At 38.2% G+C, this 21,715-nt stretch overlaps 1 protein-coding gene across 3 annotated transcripts in view; it reads left to right on the forward strand.

Annotated features, from left to right (window-relative positions):
* Nucleotides 1–21,715, forward strand: part of LOC108245532 (ephrin type-B receptor 1-B) — a 164,173-nt gene that overhangs the window by 75,246 nt on the left and 67,212 nt on the right. For all 3 annotated transcript variants that reach the window (XM_017432532.3, XM_017432534.3, XM_017432533.3), the window contains exon 3: nt 5,734–6,415. In XM_017432532.3, coding sequence (XP_017288021.1) covers nt 5,734–6,415 — 682 coding nt within the window. The remainder of the gene's footprint in view (nt 1–5,733; nt 6,416–21,715) is intronic.

A 21,715-nucleotide genomic window follows, 5' to 3' on the forward strand; every position in this document is an offset into this window, starting at 1 on the left:
CGAGCTCAGAGGATGAAACAAAGACCACCCGCGGAGGGTGAGAAGGGAATTTTTTATATATATATATATGTCTGGATAGCTCAATGGGTAAGTCACCAGACTTTCACCCAGGATCAAATCCAGGCCGGGGCAAAGATACAACAGTGAACTTGAGCTATCCTTTTGAGTTACTGCCTACCTCATACCATGAGAGAGATAAATATGAATCACATCAAACGTCGCAAACAAGGCCAAAACCAGAGCACCCTGATGAAAAATGGGCTACTGGAACAAGATGGAGGAAATGGATGAGAGGTGAAAACATGGATCTGTTGGAATGCTACTACTCAAGTAACCCTAGTCAGAGAGGTTATATGCAAAGAATGCTGGAACAATAGTTACTTCGACATCCCAATGTTCCAATATCCACAAGCGGCAACTACTATCACAACTTGAGATTGACGAGGTGCAACACAAATGCTATGGCAAGGGGGAGGAGCGAGGATGCCAGGTTAGAGGGGAATTAACTCCAACTCAGCCCCAATGAACGAAACATCTAAGCTGAACAAAACAGCCACTGACCTGAGAGATAGAATCGTAGCCCGGATGGGCAGTAGACGACCCCGATGCCAACTACAACGACTGAATGAAGTACCATCCGAAAGTCTCAATTCCCACCACCACCATAACGGAAACCAATGAGCTGATGTACAACTCCTGGAGATGCTTGGCTATAAGAGCAACCATGAAATTCGATACCCACCATGGTAAAATCAAGGTAACAAGGAGAGAAGTGAGCCAACTGCAACAAAAAGACCAGTACCCAAGAAGTACAACCAGATGCCCATGCCTGAAGCACTTGAAACTGCCAAACAAAGACTCCAATATCCAGTATATATATATATATATTTATTTATTTTTTTAAGTAGTATAAAAAAAGAAAAAGAGGAAATAGACAAGTTGTGCCTTAGTGGTACCAGTGATTATCAGAGCACTCGGTGCTGTGACCCCCAAACTGGAAGAGTGTCTCCAACAGATCCCAGGAACAACATCAGAGATCTCTGTCCAGAAGAGCGCAGTCCTAGGAACAGCTAAGATACTGTGTAGACCCCTCAAGCTCCCAGGCCTCTGGTAGAGGTCCTGAGATGGAGTGAAAGTGGAATCACCCACGTGGAACAAACAGGGCAAGATGTAATATATATATATATATATTACTTTAAAGTTGAATCATTTCATCAGCATTCATAAATGATGGGACGAATGAATCACTTTTTACATAAATATATAAGCTGAAACACTGATTAAGCAAACAAAATTGAGAGGATTTTAAGGAAGTGCAATGGTTTCTATTTGTTCATATTCATCTTCTTATCAAACCTTCGCTTCCTTTTTGCTTCTCTGTAAAACCACATCTTCAGAGTATTTTTCTACAGGTCATTTAACAAACAGTTGCCAATCACTCACATCCAATTTGCAAAGGAATTTTTCAACCTTTTCTAAGCTAAAGCTCTTTAAATGTGGAAATTTTCTGAACTGCTCATCACCCATCTGTATTCAGTTTGCCTGAACATGTAGTTAAATTAACTGGCGGTGATGGATTTGAAAAGCAGTCTGGGAGTGCAACTCCGCTGAGCTTCAGATAGCAGACTGGAGGTTAAAGATCAGCTGTGTTGATGCTTCTCTATTCAGATGTCCCTGTCGAGTGAATTAGCTGAGCTTGAATGATGAGGTAAAAGTTGTCAAGCCTTGTCTTTCTTTTTGTGCAGTTGGGCCCCAAACAGACCAACTTCTAAAGAATGTTTTGTCTGGTTTTAAATTTAAAGATAGCTTTCTAAGACTGTAAGAATTCAAGATGTAATACTCAATTAATCTCATCTTTTGGCAATAATTAGGCTGGTACCAATCAGAAAAAATATGGAACTCCATGGATAAAATTCTGACGCTTATTAAACACTTTTGTTTCCGTATCTTCTGAGGAACCTTGATGATTAATTATATTTTTAAATGGAAGCCACAGATTTTCTTTTTTTTTGTGCAGCAAAAAAGCCAGTAAGGGTCATTGATGGAAATTCATCTGTGGAGGTTAGCAGAGGACCTTATACAATGGCTTATTGGTAATAATGTAGTCTATTTACAGTGTCTTTGCCTACCGTTTATTTTATTTTATTAACAACTTGTAGTACTTTTGAGGGTTGTGTTCAACCAGTTATAAAAGGTTAGTATTAAAAATGTGTACAAACAGGCCATAATGAATACTGTTAGAATGAAATTAGGGACAGAGATAAACAGCATAAAGATCTGAGCTAACTTTGTGTGAGCTACAGTGACTAATTTCTAAAAGGAATTATATGTCCCTCTACTAACAAGTCGTCCTAAAATGATTCATTGGTCCAACCCAATTAGCCTGTTTTTGATGGGTATTGTATCCTTGTTCCGAGTGGTCAGTCCTCGCAGCTGTGATTGGTATCCTGCTAGTCTCCAGCTCTGTGTTGGATGCTGCACTCCTTCAAAGCTAGGCCTTGGCAATCTGAGCTGCTCTGTGTTATTTTAGTCTTCGAGGGCAATGGCAGGAGATCATTGTGATGGATGGTCTTTATGAGGGCAGAGTGGCTTGATGGCAGTGAACTAAGGCTGTGGGAAGGGTAACACAAGCCTGAATATATCAACTCAGATCTTTCTTTTATTCATCACTCTGTCTCTTCCTTTGCTTCACCCTCTCTTCTGCAGCTCAGCTAGCTGTGACTGGTCATTAACACAACATTAAGTGCTCTGTGAATCCATGGGTCCTCTGACTCCTCGCTACTTACTTGCTTAAAAAAGAGACCAGCTATAAGGACACGCACAATGGCCACATTTGACAATCAGGGGCAGGGAAAAAAGTGTCTCCCACACATCTGGTAAAAGCAGAGCCATTAGAGTGATGCCAGTAAGCACTTTTGGTTGGGCTCACAAATGAGTGTTGTGTAAAGAGGCCTTTCAATGTTTGTCAGGTGTTCATCTGCAAAAACAAATACAAACACAAAATAAAAAGAGTTTCTAACTATCATATTTCAATTTAATTTATTATTTTCTTACCCACGTTCTCTTGCGGTCTGTTTAGTTTTAGCTGACTGCTGTAAGGATATCATCATCTCTCTTCTTCAATATCTTGAGTTGATATCATTGATACAAACCAGCTGGTTTATAAACTAGTGTTTAGGATCCATATGAGCAAAAATGTTTTCAAGCAGTGAGCACATACATGTGTGCTTGGGCTCTTAATGCATGGACTAAATATACTCAGTGATGGCCTTGCCCAGATCAATGCACAAATTATTAAACAGGGAATAAATGCGAGGAAACAGAGAATTCCATTATCATAAAGGTGACGGGTGACGATGCCTTCTCTCTTCCCAGGTCAGGGAGATGTCATAGAAATACATTTGGTTTAAATAATGTAAAAGTACTAGAAATAAAGTAAGAAAATACAAATGTATTGATGGAAAAAGGATATGTTCCCTACATTGTGATGGCTGTCCTTATTTTCTAAATACAAGTGTGTTATTAGTTTTAGTGATGGAAAAAAAATGACAAATATGCTAAAGAACATAGAAAATTGTCAATACCCACAATAATCAAATGGTTCAGACCTACACAAGCAGAAATGTGGCACGTAGACTCAAGCTCTCGGCAGTAAAACAAGAACTAGCAAATCAATATGTTGTCACTAAAGTATCAAATTGCAAACACTGCTTTCTCCGGGCACACAGGTGTAAGCAGTATATGAATGCAAAACACTGGACGGATAAGACAAAACCATGTCACAGTCAGATTTCTGTTATGTAATCAATGCACCTGTAATAGTTTTATTTGTCTGTGACACAATGGTGACACTGAATATCTACTGAGAAGGGAAAAAAGGTGGTTCATTATTATGAGAGCCAATGAATTTCCGGACAGATTCTAGATGGGCATTATCGGAGATGCCTCAGGCCCCTCTCTGGTGTGAAAGATGGTGGTCATTTGGCTAGACGAGAGGCGGTGAGGACCCCCTCCTAGACCAGAGCAGACGGGTGCAGAGGAGCCTAGGGCTGGCTGTATTAATGAACAGGCAGTGCTGAAAGGGACAGGTTCCTGTAATGCTGATGAATGGTCATTACAGAGCAGAGATGGGAGAGGGGAGCGGAAGGGGATGAGGGAAGAGGGGGAGAAGAGTGGAGTGAAGTGGGCACAGAGGCAGCAGCAGTGGAAAAAAAGACTTTAATTTGCACCTCAGATTTTTGTAAACTCATTTATCATGTCAGCAGTTCCAATGTTCATCATGTATCTTCCCCCTCCACCCTCTACATATCCTCACTCCACCCAAACGTGCTTGTTTCTCTCCATATGTTTCTTACACCTCCTAGGTTTATCATCTACATTTAAATTTGATGGCTTACATTTTTCCAGTTTCTCTGCCTTGCGTCGTTTTATGGACTTATCAGACAAGACTTTTGAATCTTTAGCATGGCTTGAGTGGTTCTTGGGGCTATGTGGGGAATGCCAATATTTCTCCCCCACTCTATTCAACCTGATTGAGCAGGTGGGGCTTTAAAGGTCAGAGGAAGGAGGAAGCACCAGGAGATACAGCACACAAGAAACATGAACTGACTGGAGGCCCACTCTTTTTAATATAGGTCTCATTAACTTCTCCTCGTCTACAGCTGTATAGATCATTGGTGCTAAAGCACTTGGGGAAACAAATATCCTAACCAAGCTGTTGCATTTAATTGGAGTATAAATAATAGTGTTACTTTGAAACATAGAAGTGACCTGAAAAAAAGTTTCAGAATCTCTTTTATGTTCCAAAATGTATAATTCAAGCCATTGTGGTCTTATGTGAACCTTGTAGTATATTTCTTGGTGTATCCTGCCTGTTTACGTTAAAGAATGAAAGCCTAGTTATAAAACCTGTCTGTCTAGAGCATGTCTAACATAACCAACTTTTGTACAGGAAGACAATTATTCAAAAGTTTTCTAAATGCAAGCTTTTAGTATAAGCTTCTTTTTATTGTGGTTTCTCCCCACAACACTCAGTGATTCAAGCCAAATGTTAATGGCACATTTTCATCATGATTTGGTGCACTGAGTTAATTCCCCAAGGGCCTTCTGATGCTCATCCAACTCACTTTCTGGGTCACACCTGCAAGAAATGGCCTGCAGCGTGTTTCAGTTCAGTCTGCACACAAGTGCCTCTCCATCAGATGGGCTCTTGGCTGCCATGTAGTCTGTGTCTGTCTAATTGTAATTCACTAGAGCATAATCTAAAATTCGTTACACACCATATTTCAAATGTATCAACTCAGTGCCCAGCAAGACATAGCGTAGATAGCAAATAGTATTTCAGCCACAGTAATTACTCAGTTATTGCTTATGCAGTGGGAATACACTTACTACAATGGAGAGCATTTCTCGACCAGAAGATAAAGTGGTGTTTTGCTGTTACTGCAGTTAGTCAGTTGTTTATTCTTTCAAGAAAGAAGGACATGTGTATTCTCGAAGGATGAATAAGCCTCGTAGCTCAACAGGCTAATGTCTTTTTGCTAATCCAGGAAGTAGACTCATATTTAGTGCCTCAGGGAAGATAGTGATATGTGTACAACTCTCTGTGGCTTAGCCAATATTAACAGTCTCTATAAAAAATAAAATTAAAAAAAAGCACCAGAGCCTCATCATAAATGATTACTAATCAACTGTTCACACTCCTTTTTTCTCTATCTCTTTATTTTTCTGTAGTGGGAGGAAGTGAGTGGCTACGATGAAAACCTCAACACCATCAGGACCTACCAAGTGTGCAATGTCTTCGAGCCTAGTCAAAACAACTGGCTCCTCACCACCTTTATTGACCGCCGTGGAGCACAGCGCATCTATGTGGAGATACGATTCACTGTGCGTGACTGCAGCTCAATACCAAATGTCCCTGGCTCCTGCAAAGAGACATTTAATCTGTATTACTATGAAACTGATGCTGTCATTGCCACCAAAGGTTCAGCCTTCTGGATGGAGGCCCCTTACCTCAAAGTGGACACCATTGCTGCAGATGAAAGCTTTTCACAGGTAGACTTTGGTGGACGCCTGATGAAGGTCAACACAGAGGTGCGCAGTTTCGGCCCACTTTCCAAAAATGGCTTCTACCTAGCCTTTCAGGACTATGGTGCCTGCATGTCTCTTCTGTCAGTCAGGGTGTTCTATAAGAAGTGTCCAAGTGTGGTCCAAAACTTTGCAAACTTTCCAGAGACCATGACGGGGGCTGAAAGCACCTCCTTGGTCATTGCCAGAGGGATCTGCATCCCAAACTCAGAGGAAGTAGATGTCCCTATAAAGCTCTACTGTAATGGAGATGGAGAATGGATGGTTCCTATTGGTAGCTGCACTTGCAAGGCTGGGTTTGAACCTGACAATGGCAACGTCTGTCGTGGTAAGAAATAAACTTAATTCATTTATTACAAACATGGTATAGTTTCTATGTGAGTATTTCTGCTCTGCTTTGTAGTTACCCATTATTTGCTTTTCAATCTTCTCACTCTTACTAAATAATGCACATTTATATTGGAGGGATTTGATTCAACTTAGATATCTGATATGAATTTCTGATATTTTAGACTTGCATATGAAGCGGCATCAGTGTGTCTTAGATCACTCATTTTCCACATTCTTAAAAAAGATAATGTCATTGTATTATGTGCATTTTTTTAGCATGATGTGCCATACTTTTTTCTTGATCATGTCTTCCATCAGAATTCTAAATAGCACATTAGCACTGATTCCTGAAGCAAATGCCAGTCTTTTGTGCAACCTGCATCACAAATGGCGAGAGGTTTGACTCTGGTTCAGTATGATGTGTGAAGGCTTAGTTCTAAGGAACAGATAATAACCAGAATCTAAAGTGAAGATTAATATGGCGTTTTTGGTTCAAGCTTCCACTTTGTCTCTCTTTTTATGTATGTCCTCTAATGCACCCCCAGGCTCTGCACCTTGTTATTTTGATGCACTCACAAGCACACACGTTCCAACTGAAAATTTGCTCAAGGTGTCTAGCGATAATATGAGTGGCTTGGGGCTCTCAGTATGGGGCTGTATTGGTTGGTCTGCCTCAGGAGCTTAGTTGGAGAGTATGTGGAGCTCAGATAAGATTGATTGACGCCCATCTGCTCTGATCAATAAACAGATATAAGCATGCCACATATCTACAAAGCACACTGTGTGTGACTGTGTCCATGGTATCCTTCTCGCATTACTTGGTTCCCTAATCAAAACACCGCTTCAAACTCATGCAGAAACAAATACTCACAGTCTTTTACTAAAACTGACTAACATTTTAAATTTGTTTCTGATTACATATTTCAATTTAGTATTACCCAATATGCATAGTGTGTGGAGAGAGGTAGTTATCGGAGAGTAGGTCAATATTATAAACCTATGAAAAATTGTGTAGGCTGACTTTAATTTTCATGCAGACACATTAACCTACTTGTGAAAGGTTTCTACAAAGAAATAAAAAAACAGCAAGATCAACAAGAGAACTTGATGATCCAGCTATTTTTTAAACATAAGCATCTTATTCTCTGGAGACTTGCATGGACTCCAGTCCTTTCTCATTTCCACTGAGATTTATATCCAATAACAGCAATCTCGTCTCTTTATTTCCATTGCAGCCTTTTTTATGGACCTGTAAACCATTATTAAAACAGAAAAATCTAACCAAAAATTGCTTGTAAAAGCCGGGTACTACAAACAGCAATCAGTTGCTGGCTGGTGCAATAACATGGACTTACCAATGGCCATTAATTGTTACATTTTCTATAATTGCTTACTAAAGATAAATTAAGAAAAAAACAAGAGCAACAATAGAACAAACAAAGAAACAAAACAGAAAAAAACAAGAGCATGCAGTTTTAAGATGAATTAATTTCTCTTATTGAGGACAAAGTGAAGAATAGGTATTGCTTAGAATAAAAGAAAGTTGCTGTAGTTCTTAACAGCTCAGTGGTTAAATAAATAAATAGAATGAAAATAAATAGTTTCTGTCTCGACCAGTCATAAACAATATGTTTGTTTGATAGTCTATATGTTTATCATATAGTACTCTTTTTTTTCAAAAGTGAAGTATATTTTACTTAAAAAACAACTTCCAACAACTTCCAAAAAACACCTAAGAACGGCATTGACCCATTGATTGCATTAATTATAAGATGCTGGGACAATATACTGTAAGTATTTACTGCACTGGCTTGGAAGTTATTGGTAAAATAATGAGTCTAAACTTCTTTTAAACAAAAGAAGAACATGCCCTTCTATTCATCCTTCTATTCAAAACTTTTGTATAAAATACTAGTAGCGTTAGTAGCATGATCTACACAGCTCAAGTCATATGATATGAAGTGATGAATGAGAAAGAGAAGCTCTTGTTCCATGAATGATTTACATTTATTCTGAAGTATATAATAAGAAGTAGAATCATATTTAATGGCCAAGTGTGTAAAAATCACTGGCTGGTAGTATCTCTCAGGTAGTATAGAACAATACAATACAATACAATACATATTAAAAAGGCATATTTACATAAGTACATAACCACGGTTCTGAACAAAATCTTTATATAATCTGTTTGTTTTTTCCTAATTGACACACTGATAAAAATACTGTAGTCACATGCAGACAGCCATATAGTTGAATATCACATGGATGGCAACGTTGGAAGGGAAACATGGGGCTGAAATAAATTGTTAACAGCCAAAAAAAATCCTGAAGCTCACAGAATTTTTCTGTAACATAAACGTGCACCATAAACTGATGATTTAAGATAGCTGGTTTAGTCAGGTTCAAAGTAAACTGTAAATCAAGCTAAAATGAAATGTCTCATTTGTCAGGACATTGACAGTTTGAGGACAATATCAGAGTAAATTACAACATGACAAAGTGATGTAGTCTATGCTTGCTTCGGATGAGAAAATTACTATTTAATATTCATTCTTTTTATACCTTCCTTTGTCACACATGAAGTGGGCAGTACGCTTGAGAAATGTATTTTTCTAAATTTAAAGTTTGGAAATGCATGTAAAAATGAGTGAAGCAGACAAAAAAGAAAATATCCACTACGCATGTGTTAAAGCCTTTTTTGTGTATTTATTTCTCTGGCCACTTCTTTGAAATGTTAATGTTTTGAGAAAATATTGAATGAGAGTTAATGAGACTGGATATAGAAAATGTTAGCAACTTTGGTGTTTTGGGATATTTTGAGACAAAAATTGATTTAATTTTGATGCAAGAAAAAACATTACAATTTTCTTATATCATTCAGTCATGGTCATATCTCACTAGACAGTGACTGTTGGAGAATAGCTGGGGAATCAAAATTGCAAGAAAATGGTCAGATTTTGACCTTTTTTCTTTTTTCTTTTTCAAAATTATATATCATTGGTGTGACTTTTATACCTGGACAGTCAGGGCTGTACCCTTGGATGCTGTCTGTCACAAGGACAGCTCTGGCGCAGGTGTCAATATTCAGCCGTAGCGCTGTAGAATTACAGAAACTAAGATGAGAAGGGAGCTAGAAATGCTTTAAGAAGGGTTTGATACGCATGCAACACTTTTGCAACTATTTATAACTTGTGAGAAAATTGAGAATCAACATAAACATTTTGAAACACTTTGGAGACTTTCTCAAAAGTCCTGTTGCCAGCAGCTCAGTAAGATACTACTTTTACTGGAATCGACACTATTAATATACTTCAAACAAATACACAAGGTAGATTTTATTTTTACTTTACCAATTCTATGTAGGATGATTCTGACTGCTGAAGGCAAACCAGAGAAAAGCAACATCATATTTTATTAAGTTTGTCAGAATTTGTCAGTTAAACTTACACAAGCATGGCACTACTGTTGCAGAATCCCAGATTAGTTGTGTTTTGTTTCTTCTAAATATTTATGGTATCTAACATTATAATATTAAGGTCCAGAGTATGTTTGTGTGTAACAAACTCTCAGCACCTGATTGCACTTTTTTAATGTGCATGTTTTAATTACTGAGAGGTTGCATTATGTGTATCTGTGAAGTCTGCTGTAAAATAGGCAGATAAGCCATGTAGAGATGTTATACACTGCAACAATGATACCAGCATGCCATCCTCATTACCAGCTCCCCAGCTCCCACACGAGCCATTTGCGTATCCCCTTCTCTTTCTGCCTCTCTCTCTCTCTCCCTCTCGGCTATGTAAGCAATCTGCTAAATATTTTATCACCTCTCTGGTAAATCGAGCAGAGACACTCAAAACAGCACCCCGCCACCTTCGCCAAAGCAAAGCTTGTCTTGTGTATGTGTGTGTGTCCTGTTCAACTGAAGTACCTGGGAGACACTGATGTGATGCTTTTATTGAACCATCTCGTAACTGTTGTCGTGGGGTCTAGCTGAGTGATTGATGGAATCACCTTGATTATGTTTGCTTTTCATCTTCTGCTGATGTAACCATTGATCATTTTAATAATCTTTAGATTTTTAATATAAGAAGTAATTAAAACTCCCTGTTAAGCTAATTATTCTGACGTTTAAAATCTCAAAAGTGACTAATGTGATACAAATTGCTTCACACTAAGCATCCCTAATTGATAGACAATGAAAAGCAATTCAGAATGTTAGGGTTCGTCTTCTTTACTGTGGTGTTAACCCCCTTCTCCCTGCAGGAAACTAACTTTCTTTTAATTTATAAATGCCTGGCTGCAGTATATAAAGATGGGAGACTTTTATAAGGCTCCTGACTACATTTTGTTTAGGTCTTTTAACTGCTTTCCCATTATTAAAGTTTGATGTTTTCTTTCTCTGTTTAAACCAGTGGGCCATTTCTATGCAAAACACATAGCAATTCTGAATTCCCTGCCTCGCTCTCCTATTTGGATTTGAAAGCTCTGTTGATAGTAGAGGAGTTTAAAATGTAAAGAGTATTATTTTTCCTGATTGTTTTGGGAAATTTTAATTATACAAATGTTTAATAATATAATTGCCTGTGATATCATCTAGGAACAAATCTATTAACATTTTTTTTATTGTTTTACTGCATGCCTCCTTCCCTTCATTCATCTATCCATCCAGTCCTATATCCATGATTATGTATTTATATAGTTAGGTATTTACATAATTCCTCACCCAAGCAGTCCTATAGACCCACGAAGCAATGTGAATCTTCTCATATTTTCTCACACCGTTCGACTCCAGCGGGCTTTTGACATGCTGGCACATTAATATTACAAATATTCAAATAACTTTATTTAACATTCTGCAGGCTGACAGTGGCAGTAGGAGATTCACAGCCCATTGAGCAAGTGCGTTTCCCTGGACTAAGTGCCGATTCATCATGAATGCCTTACTCCTGTCTAATGGCTGCCATCATGTTGCACACATGCACACGTACGCACGTACGCACACACACACACACTTTAGTTTCTTAAGGTGTGCATTTTTAAAATGCAGTGACCCTTGGACCTTTATCACATTATTAACCCTAGCCTAAAACCATATAAAATTTTACATATACTCCTATGAGCTTCCCTGTCATGAGCATCAGCTGGCTGTTTTTTTGTCTTTCTAGGGGAGAATCCAACTGAAAAAAAATAGATACTAATGCTTCTAAATCCAAGAAACACAAGTAAGAGCTGAATCTTCTCAGCAACTCGTTTTGTATTCAAAGCTTTAAAGTTTGGATTTAGAAGGAAAAACTTTTCTTCTGTTTTTGTACAGTTTTTCTGCTCTAGTGGGGTTTTTATTACTTCTTTGTATATCTCATCAGAGTGTAAAGGATCTGACAGATAGGACCCACAAAGACCCCGTAACCTATTAGAACTAATTCCAGCTCATTTAGCCTTGTCTACTTTTGTTCCACAGAGTTTACTTCATTTGCAGAGAGGCATCCATGTGCACTCACCATTACACAATAAAATGCACACACTAACATCCACTAAGTCACCTTGAAGCCCAATTAAGTAAGCATCTGACTCTTCCTGTTCCTATTAGTCTTATGGCAGTGAGGACCAATGTGATGAGGACAAAATGGGGTAGTAAAAGGGAGAGACAGAGAGAAGCTAGACGAAAGAAGAGGGTGAAAGACTTCTTGTTTCCATGGTTCTCAATGGGCTGAATAGCAGGGTGGCAGAGAGCAGTGGTGAAAGAGCATGACCCAAACAAAAACTCTTTGAATCTAAGGCCCAAAGAGAGTGTTTCTAATGACCCCAAACACAGATGCACTGCTCTAGCTGCAACAACAGTCCGTCTCTAATCATGCGAAGGGAATCTAGAGATTTTGTTCACACATAATGGACATACCTACCACAAACGGAGCTGTTCTTTCTTATTCCCTGAGGAGGAACACATAGTCCTACTTCTATTATTATTTTTTTCCCCTCTCTCTTTTTTTCTGTGCATTTCTTTTCAGCTTTTTTTTTTATCTAGTTCTCAAACCTTTAGTCTCCCTCAGGCTGTATATTTTTCTGAGTATTTTCTTGTCATTTCTCCCTCAGTCACTGCACTATAACTTTTTCAGAAGATGCCACTTTGACCTATCACATCTCCTCCAATATGTCTCACCAAACCCCACTCAGTCCTCTGCCCGTACTTCAGACTTACTCCTTCTGCTCTGCTCTTTGGCACCCCTGTTCCATTCCCGCTCAGTGATGAAGGGGGTGAGTTCTGAGGCCAGTCAGAGATGGGTCACGACACAGGAGGACAAAAGGACTCCAAACGTTCACCAGATGGCTGGGGCTCCGAACAATTTGCCTATGTCAACCTCTGCTGGAACAAAACAAAAGCTCGTTGCTGAGAGGGGTTCCCCTTCACCTCCCGCACCAGACTTGACCCCTATCTATCAAACTGCTCATTTGATGTTTTTTGTTTTGTTTCACTGTGTATTTTTTTAAACAATGTGCCCACATTTAACATTTTTGAAATATTTTTAGGAAATCTCCTTTAAATTGTCGTCTTTAAAACTTTCCCAAAGTTGCATGTCAATTCGAACAGTAATCACAAAATTGTCTTATCTCTCCAGTTGCTTCTCTTTTACACTTAACCCCTTCTTTGTTCTTTCTTCTACCCATCTGGAATGAGCTCCAGCAGGCAGTAATGAGGCAACATGGTGAGCCTCTCCACAAAGTGGCCCCTTGTTTAGAAAGTGCAAACGTCACCCCACTTTGTTGCTCCTTATTTGTTTATTCTGCCTCTCCTGTCAGTGTCCATCAATATGCTCTGTCCTGCTAATAAAACAGTTATGTTGGCTCAGTTTGACAGCTGAGGGACACATTTCAATTCTAGAAAATTGCTCCATCCCTTCTTGGAGGGCTGCAAGAGATGTGTATTAGTCAAGGTTATTTTGTGCAACTTGTGGACTGGCAATTTAATTAGAATTGAATTGCAATTATAGAAGGCCTAATATATGTCTGTTTATTGCTCCTGCAGTGACAGCTAGACAACAAGGCAATCAAGAGGAATGTGGTAGGAATCAGAGAATACAAAGTTCAAATTTGATTTGTTTCCAAAGCCTATTTAAGGGGCAGTTTTCACTTATTTATGAAATAATAAAGACATGCTTTAATTTCTTATCTTTTGAGACAGATGAGGAAGAAATCTATTGGTTTGATTTATTTAATTTCTCTTTCTCTCGTCCCTCTGTCTGTGAAGTTTATTCTATTTTAAATTGAAGCTGTTGACAACAGAGTATGGTCATGCCTTTAGGAATAGAGATGTTACTGTAAGGTTCTCTAAGTGCCAACTAGTGCAAGGACAACAAAGTTTTATTTTATTTTTTCTGTTTTGTTGGAATTGCAGCAGTAAATTCACTAATAACTTAAATATTGTGCAAAGAGAAGGATAACTCATAATTAACACAAAAAAAATCTAAATTAGGTTAAATATATCTTTTAATATTAATATGTATTAAATTTATTAGTTTATGTTGTGAATTTGCAGTTTCTGTTCTGTTAAAATATTTGTTACTGGAGAGAGAACATGTATTTCTTGGCTTGTAGAATGAGCAAATTCTTGAAATCATAAGTTCACTCATTTTTTGTGTTTATTCTGTGTGTCTCGACTGCTTGAAATCAATTCAGACTTAGTCACTACACCTCAGGTCAAAACCTGCTGGATCTTTGTTCTTTTCTGTAGTAAGCCTTCATTTAACATGTCCATGTGCACATGCACCCCATACACCCAGTTTCCATCACCTCTGGCTGAACTTTGTGTTTCCAATTTCATAACCTAATCATGTTTGCTGTAATCTCTGTGCAGTTGGAGCAAACTACATTACACTTCCTCTGTAACTGCTCCCTAAGTGTCCCTAATTTAACATACGTGGAAAATTAAGTCTGTATAATTTAGGCTATGACACCATGCATTATCCTAAACCGTCTCAGCTCCCTATAACTAAAAAGGTCATTTGAAACACAACCTCAAAGCCTTCAGTATATACAATTACCCAGAAATTAGACACCTCCCATAATCTGCATTGTACTGTGTCATTGTGCATGGTTAATAACATGTTTTCATTGAAGGTTAACAGAGCCTGTACTTTTCGGTGTTGAAGCATGTGGTTCTGAGGAAACCAGAAGAAATGTCTATTTTCAAGTTGAGCAACACAAAGAAGCTATGAACAGACTGATCATCATCTGCTGACTCACTTCATACCAAAGAAATATTGCTGTAGCTCAATTCATTTACAGCTTGAGCTTTAATGCTCCAAAATTGACTACAAATATGCTATGAATTAAGCTAAATAGCATATTCTTAGCAGGCTGATCGCAGCATACAGTTTGCAGTTGCTGAACGAATATTTAACAAAATTCCAATAGGGCATAACATGATGGCTTTACAGTTATATTATTTTATTTTACTTTCACAAGAGCTTGTTTATCAGTACAGTGTCTTCTGCATTCACTAGTCTAATTTTTTAAAGAATTTAATTGTAAGCATAGTTGAAATTTAAATATTGCATTGCTTTTCATCTTTATTGTCTTGCAATTCTTATATTACATATGTTTTTAAAAACAGTTTGGTTGTCTTAGGAGCAGACTGACTGTCAGGCATATTTTGCTGTTGGTACATTATGATCTTCAGCTAATTCAAGGGGCCTTCTAGAGGAAGCTTGCAACTAGCTGTGAGCTTGAGCTGTTTAGTGGGGGAAGGATACTTTGCAGAAGTAGTGTTTTGAAACAATAACATTGCAGTCATGTGTATATGTGGCACAAATGGAATGTTGCAGATGATATGCAACAAAATCCCCTTTTCAACCAAGTGTGTATGTCACTTGATTTTTTTCACATAAAAGGGTAATTCTTCTAGAAACCTAAAATAGCATGACTTAAATGAACTAAGTGAGCAACTGGATGTTTTCTTTGTTATTCATTTCAGATGAAAAAAAAAATCACAATCTACAATATATTCAATTCTAATATAGCAGCACCAGCATCATCTTCATAAAAAAATAGTGTATTTTTGCTACATTCATTTATTTATTTACTTATTTTTAGTTTTTTTGGTGTACTACAAATTTACTTGACAGATGCACTGTATGGAGAATTAAAATGTCCTGCCAACCACAACTGGATGAACCCAGATTTTAAAAAAAAATCTAGAGGAACACTACAGCTAGCCCAAGATTTTGATCCATGTTCAAAACTTGCAATATCCCAATTTAATCGAGCATCTGCAGAGCAAAATATAATGAGCCACAAGTGCCCCATCCTGCAACCCACACAGCTAAAAAGACTGCCATCATCATGGAGCCTGACACTAGGGGAAACCTCAGACGTCATCTGAGCAAGTCCTGATGGTGAGAAGTCTTCAGACTGCTTGATGTGGATACATATAGTATTGCCACATGCATGTTGTTTTAAAAATGTGGCAGATTAGTCAAAATATCCTTTTAAAATGTAATCTCTAACACTACTTTATTTTAAGGTCTGTGCAGAGATTTTACAATTTTAAAGATCATCTGAAAGACCAAAGATTTCATCTTAGTGCTGGGCCAGCATGACTTACACACTGGTCCGATCTGCACAGTGGTAGGCTTCAGAGAGAGAATGATATCTGATTAGTCCAGCTATAGCTGACAAACAAATGGATTTGCTGTGTCTGGAATGTTCTCCTGGGGAGCTGGATAGACTGAGATAGAAAGACTCTGCTTTTGTGTTGAAGCCAGTACGAAGTATAATAAGACCCTTTGGGGAATGAACCAAGCAGAGTGATAGGGACACAAAGGAACACATGCTTGTACACTTGATCAGTTTCACAATATCTCGTTCTTCATCTTTCACCTTATCTAACTTATTGTTTTCCTTTCTCTATCAACTTTTAGAGTGCTGACCCTAATAATTGATCTATCAGAATGTGTCCTGGCATTATAGCCGGGTTATTTAGTTTGAGTTAGCCAAGTTTTATTTCAGACTCCCGTAAACAGGACACACACAAGTATGTCAATGTGTGTGCAAGCAACACATTATGTGTGTGTCTCTTTTTGTGTATATGCATGTGCTCCACATCCATTCCAGCATGAACAGGCCAGTAAATCCTATTTCCCTCTGCCCTTGTCTTGCCTTTCTATCTCATCTACTTTGTCTTTTTAATTCTGTATCTTCTTCGGCCCTATTCTTTCACATTGTGCTGGAAGAGCAGACACATAAGGAGTGTGACAATAGAGGTATTAGCCAAATGCATACTGAGCTTGCCTGACTTGCAGAGTCAGTGTGAGGCTTTTACACCCCTAATGCCGGATGAATGGGGCTTCTGCTCCCCAAGAAGCACTCAGACTGAGGGGAGTTTTTCCGGGATCTTGTGACCTGGATCTACGTAAGCTGCACTGGTCCCCATCTCAGCAGAGTTTTTTTCCATTTTCATAAGCTCCTAATCTGAATTGGATGCCCCTTCATTGTTGAAGCAATTTAGGAGTGGGGAAGTTGGCCATACAAAGGGCCTCATCTTTGGCTAAGGGGGGCAGCCCTTTCTGGACCAAGCCGCTTCCTTTCTATTTTTGTACATACGTAAAATCTCTGTGAGGAGCTGCTCATTTTGTGTGAAGATGAAGAATGGTGGGATGTTGAAAATATTTTCTGCTTGACACTGCCCCCAGTGGAATCAAAATGTCACAAAGTGGTGGCTGAATCTAAATTTGGGAGACAAAACAGGAAAGATTCTGTGATGTTGGTTTAGAGTAAAGTTTAGTTTGATTCCTCTAGGTGACAGTGTGTAAGACTTGTTTGAAGTGTAATACTGTTGCCCTGGGCTTCTTAGCTCCAGGCTTGAATTAGATTACACCTTTGATCAGTGTCGGTGCCCCCTAATCTGAAGGATTGCAGCACAAAAGTGTATCTGTGTGCATTTGCAGGCATGTGAAGATGTTACAAGTAATTGTGCTTTGTTAGAAATAGTATGCATGTGCGACTAGATTTACAAATCTGGGAAATATGTTGGTCTGATCAAACATCTGCATAGAATTGGGTTGTTTAGTTAGTAATTACTAATGTTCTTGATCTGAACTCTGTTCTTTAGAGGTACATCTCTTAAATTTATTCTTTCTCTTTGACTTTTTTTTTTTTTTTTTTTTTTTTGTGCTCGCTGCCCCAGAACACCTTAATCCAGTGTGAAAGCAATTGGCTCTCTCAGATCTAATCAATAGAGGGCCAGGGCACCGAGCCAGGGGGAACATCTCTGGCCCCTGCTCAGCTACAATCAATTTAGAACCATTGATTCAGTGATTGAAATACAAAGAGCAGAATCGCTGAACCGTACAGGTGCTTTAGTGCTCGGGTGTGCCAACATTCTATATATCACCCCTTGTGAGCATTTTTGTGTATTTACTTGTGCTTGTCTGCATGTCTCTGTGTGTGTCTACACCGTACATATGTGAGGGTGTGTTGTGTTTGTGTGCTTTTCTGAGTGTGTATGGATAGTATGATTTATTTTTGAGCCATCTGTAGTAAAGTGGGAATGGCATTTAATCTAGCACCTCTGAGACAGAGCCAAGAATAAAAAATAAAAAAAAATCACTCCTAATCCAATATGTCCTGCCCAGAGAAGCTGTGTTTTAAGAGTGTGTGTTCAGATGTTAGGATGTTATGTGCATCTATTTGTGACCAAGGATTTGGCTGTTGTTGTGTACACACCATACTGCATATTAATACAGATGGACAAATTAGATATTAGATATGTCTTTGTAAAATACTCTATTTCCATCATGAAATTTATTCTGATTACTAAAGTTCATCCATTTTAGATTACTCATAACATCTACAGATATGATTTTCATGTGTTTAGCCATGCATGTATAATGTTGTTTGTTTTAGCTGCTGGGTTGCATTGCCTTTCACACATCTTAATTGTGTGCAATTGCTTATCAGGATTGTAGTGCGTTCTTTACATGAGAATGTGTATATTTTACGTTTGATTAAAGCCCCATTTATTGTCATTGTAAACATGCTAGGTGATTTTTCTACTGTTAATTGTTGTAGCAGCAGTGCTAATGCGCTTGCTTGGTCAGGGTGCAATATGTTTTTGATTGTAAACAGCATTAATTTACACATTTTATTGATTAGAAGGAAGTCGAGTGAGTATTTATAGTGTTTACAAGTTCACTTATTCAATAAGGCAATTGTTTGACTCTGTACTAGAAATGAGTATCAATAATTTAAATGCATTAAACAGTTGTATATGTATTATGCACAATAACAGTGTTGCACACCAGTGAGAACAGTAAGTGGAGTCAGGAATGAAGAGTGTGGAGCCACACATTTCGCACCATGTTTAATCAACAATTCCTGTATGTGCATGCAAGTATTTATTCATTTAAGTGTGTATGTATATATGTATGTGTGTAAGTAACTAAGTAGAGAAACACTTGAAGGCAGAACCAGGAATTCTTCTCATTATTTTGATGTGTTTTATGAAGAGACCAAGGAAGTACTAAGCCAACCTCAAGACTGAGAAGGCTCTATGGTGGCATTTAGAACAGAGGTTATCTGACATACTTTTTTTGAAGCTGACATTGTTGTAGGACTTGGTTAGCTTGTTTGGTGAGTCATGAATGGCCAGTGGCAGCTTAAAGACAGACTTGCCTTTGTAGCCGGACAATCGCCCTGTATCATCCTGTTTGGTTGCATTAAACAGTTGGATGTTGATATATGATTTTTTTAGCTGTAGATAGATCATGGAGGGATGTTGGAAAGATTTTAAAGCATCCATTAAAACCTAATCTACTGGAGCCTAAAGTTATTGTGTGTTACAAAGGTAAAAAAGGTTAAAGGTAGTAGTAAAATTCATGTGTAAAATGTGATAGAAATCACTTATTTTATAAATGTCTATTTTTTTTTAAACTATTAATATTTTTTCTTTAAGCAAACATACAATTGTGCGATAATACCTTGTTTGACCTTTTCATCCCATAAATGGCTTTCTGCCATTTATACACTTAATCCACTTGGTCACATTGTGTTTTTTTCTTAATTCTCAGCTGGACAGCATATTGATGTCTATGTCAGCCTTTTACAGTGTCACAGGGCCAATGTGTTTGTTCCTTTTACACAACAAATAAATGTAAAGCACACTTGCAACATATGAACTGTTTAGGGATCAACAAAAAAAATAGCACAAACACCCTTTTTGATAGACTAGCCACAAAAAAGAGAATGAGTTTGCATCATGACCAGTCTCGGATAATTCTGGAGGACTGAAACATATGCACATACCTTCACGATTCATGCCCAGTGATGATGAGTGCAGTCTAAGAACCACCAAACCAAATAAACGTGATTGTTGCAAAAGTTAACAAGCCAGCCCCCAGCTGATCAAACTTTTTAATGTATTTCTGTACACAAGTGTATGAACAGAAGGCCAGAACAACAAAGCATCAGAATATTCCCAGATTAAAACTCGGTGGATCAATAACTCATAAACGTAACATAGTTAAAATACAAACATGCCACTTTCTAACAACACAAAGGAAGAAAATAAGCTGCACTCTAAAATTCATCAAAAAGAGCTGTCTTCTGATCTGGATGAGTCTTTCATTTGACTTTTTTTTTCAGTTGTGAGACAAGCGGGCAGGAATCATCTTTAGTGAGCAACAAGGAAAACTGCCTTGTTTTTGCCATATTTCATGTAGGAAATGTGGAATTCTTATGCTTAGTTGGATTTATTTTTCATAAGAAAACCTAGATGACTTTATTTTGAGATTTTTTGCGGTAATGTGAGACTTGGTTCTGTAATTTGCTACAGTTTAGGGAAAATCACTGTTTTAGGATGAGGGGAAATCTTCATAGGAAAAAGTAACAAAAATATGTATTTATAAGCTGTCAGCCACAGTTATGAGGAAGAAAGAAACCCCACATCATTCATAATTAGCAGGTCAGACTTTTATTGATATTCATATGATCATATGTTTATAAATGTACCTGTCTGTTGCTCTGATGGCAACATTTTTTAAGACCAGTGTGTTGACCATCCATCAGCTGCAGTCTGAGGCTGTCTATCATCCAGTCCTCATCCTATTGAATGCCTTTCTGTCTCCATCAATCCAAAAATGCATGAGGGTGCAAAGAGGTTTCTGAAGCACACACAAACACAAAGTCTACACACAACACACACACACACATGTCTGTGCCATACCTTTGGCATATTGACTGTGTGATAAAGGTCAGTTCTGTCCAGATTTGGACAGGTGGGATGGCGGCTGCACTTCACTATCACACACACGCACCGTTTCTCTGTGCACGTTGTGTTTGTCTGGAGGGAGATACAGCTTACTGATAAGGTTTTGAAGAGGTCAGGCAGATGTAAATATGACATGAATATAGATGCACTGTTGGTCTGGACACCTTTTGAGAATCTCACAGCTACAGGGACATCACGTGCCAGGAAATGGGGTCAGCCTCTTCCCATTCAACCTGTGCTACCACAAGATTTGTTAAGGACACTATTTATCTTTTTTTTTTCTTTTTTTTGTGTGTGTGTAAAGAATTGTTCCCCCCTCATGCTTGTCATTCATCCATTGAGATTTTCTAGTCATGTCTGGGCCTGTTGTCAACACAACTGTTGTTTCGGTATGTATGAAAGCACACCCACCCTGAACCATGAATGGATGTACCTACACTGAGTAATGCAGATAGCGAAGTACTCTAAACAGCATTTATCACACAGCCTTTTTATATTGTCAGCTGCTTCTTGTTTTTATTTTATTTTTTTAAAAATAACAACCTTCACAGAGAATATAATGGGAAATGGCTACTTCACACAGACAGTGCACATATTGTGGAACTCTGCCTTCAACAATTTGAGTGACAAGATGTACTCCTGAGTGGTCTCTCACTTTGTTTTGCTCCTGGTTCCCATTTCTCTGTTTGCCTTTCTCAGACTATATTGCCCTCAGTCTGGTCACTTTTACTCACCCACGCTTCACACATAATTTGTGCTTTTTCTTTTGATGCAGAACATTTTATCATTACTGCCCATTAGGCATAAAAGCATCACGGGAAGTGAACAGCGAATATGCTGCTCCAGTTAGAGGAACATCTTGCGAGTGAATTGTAATGATACAGTTGTTTTTGTAGTTGCTGATGTTGACCATCTCAGAGCACAGAGCCCTCGATAACCCAACCATCACCTCTCTCCTCTTCTTTACTCCAACCTCATTCCTTGTTCCATTATTAGTGGTGAAGTCTGCAGCCAAAAGGTGTAGGCCCTAAAGTCACT

The sequence above is a fragment of the Kryptolebias marmoratus genome, linkage group LG20 (genome assembly GCF_001649575.2).
Source record: "Kryptolebias marmoratus isolate JLee-2015 linkage group LG20, ASM164957v2, whole genome shotgun sequence".
NCBI classification, from domain to species: Eukaryota; Metazoa; Chordata; class Actinopteri; order Cyprinodontiformes; family Rivulidae; genus Kryptolebias; species Kryptolebias marmoratus.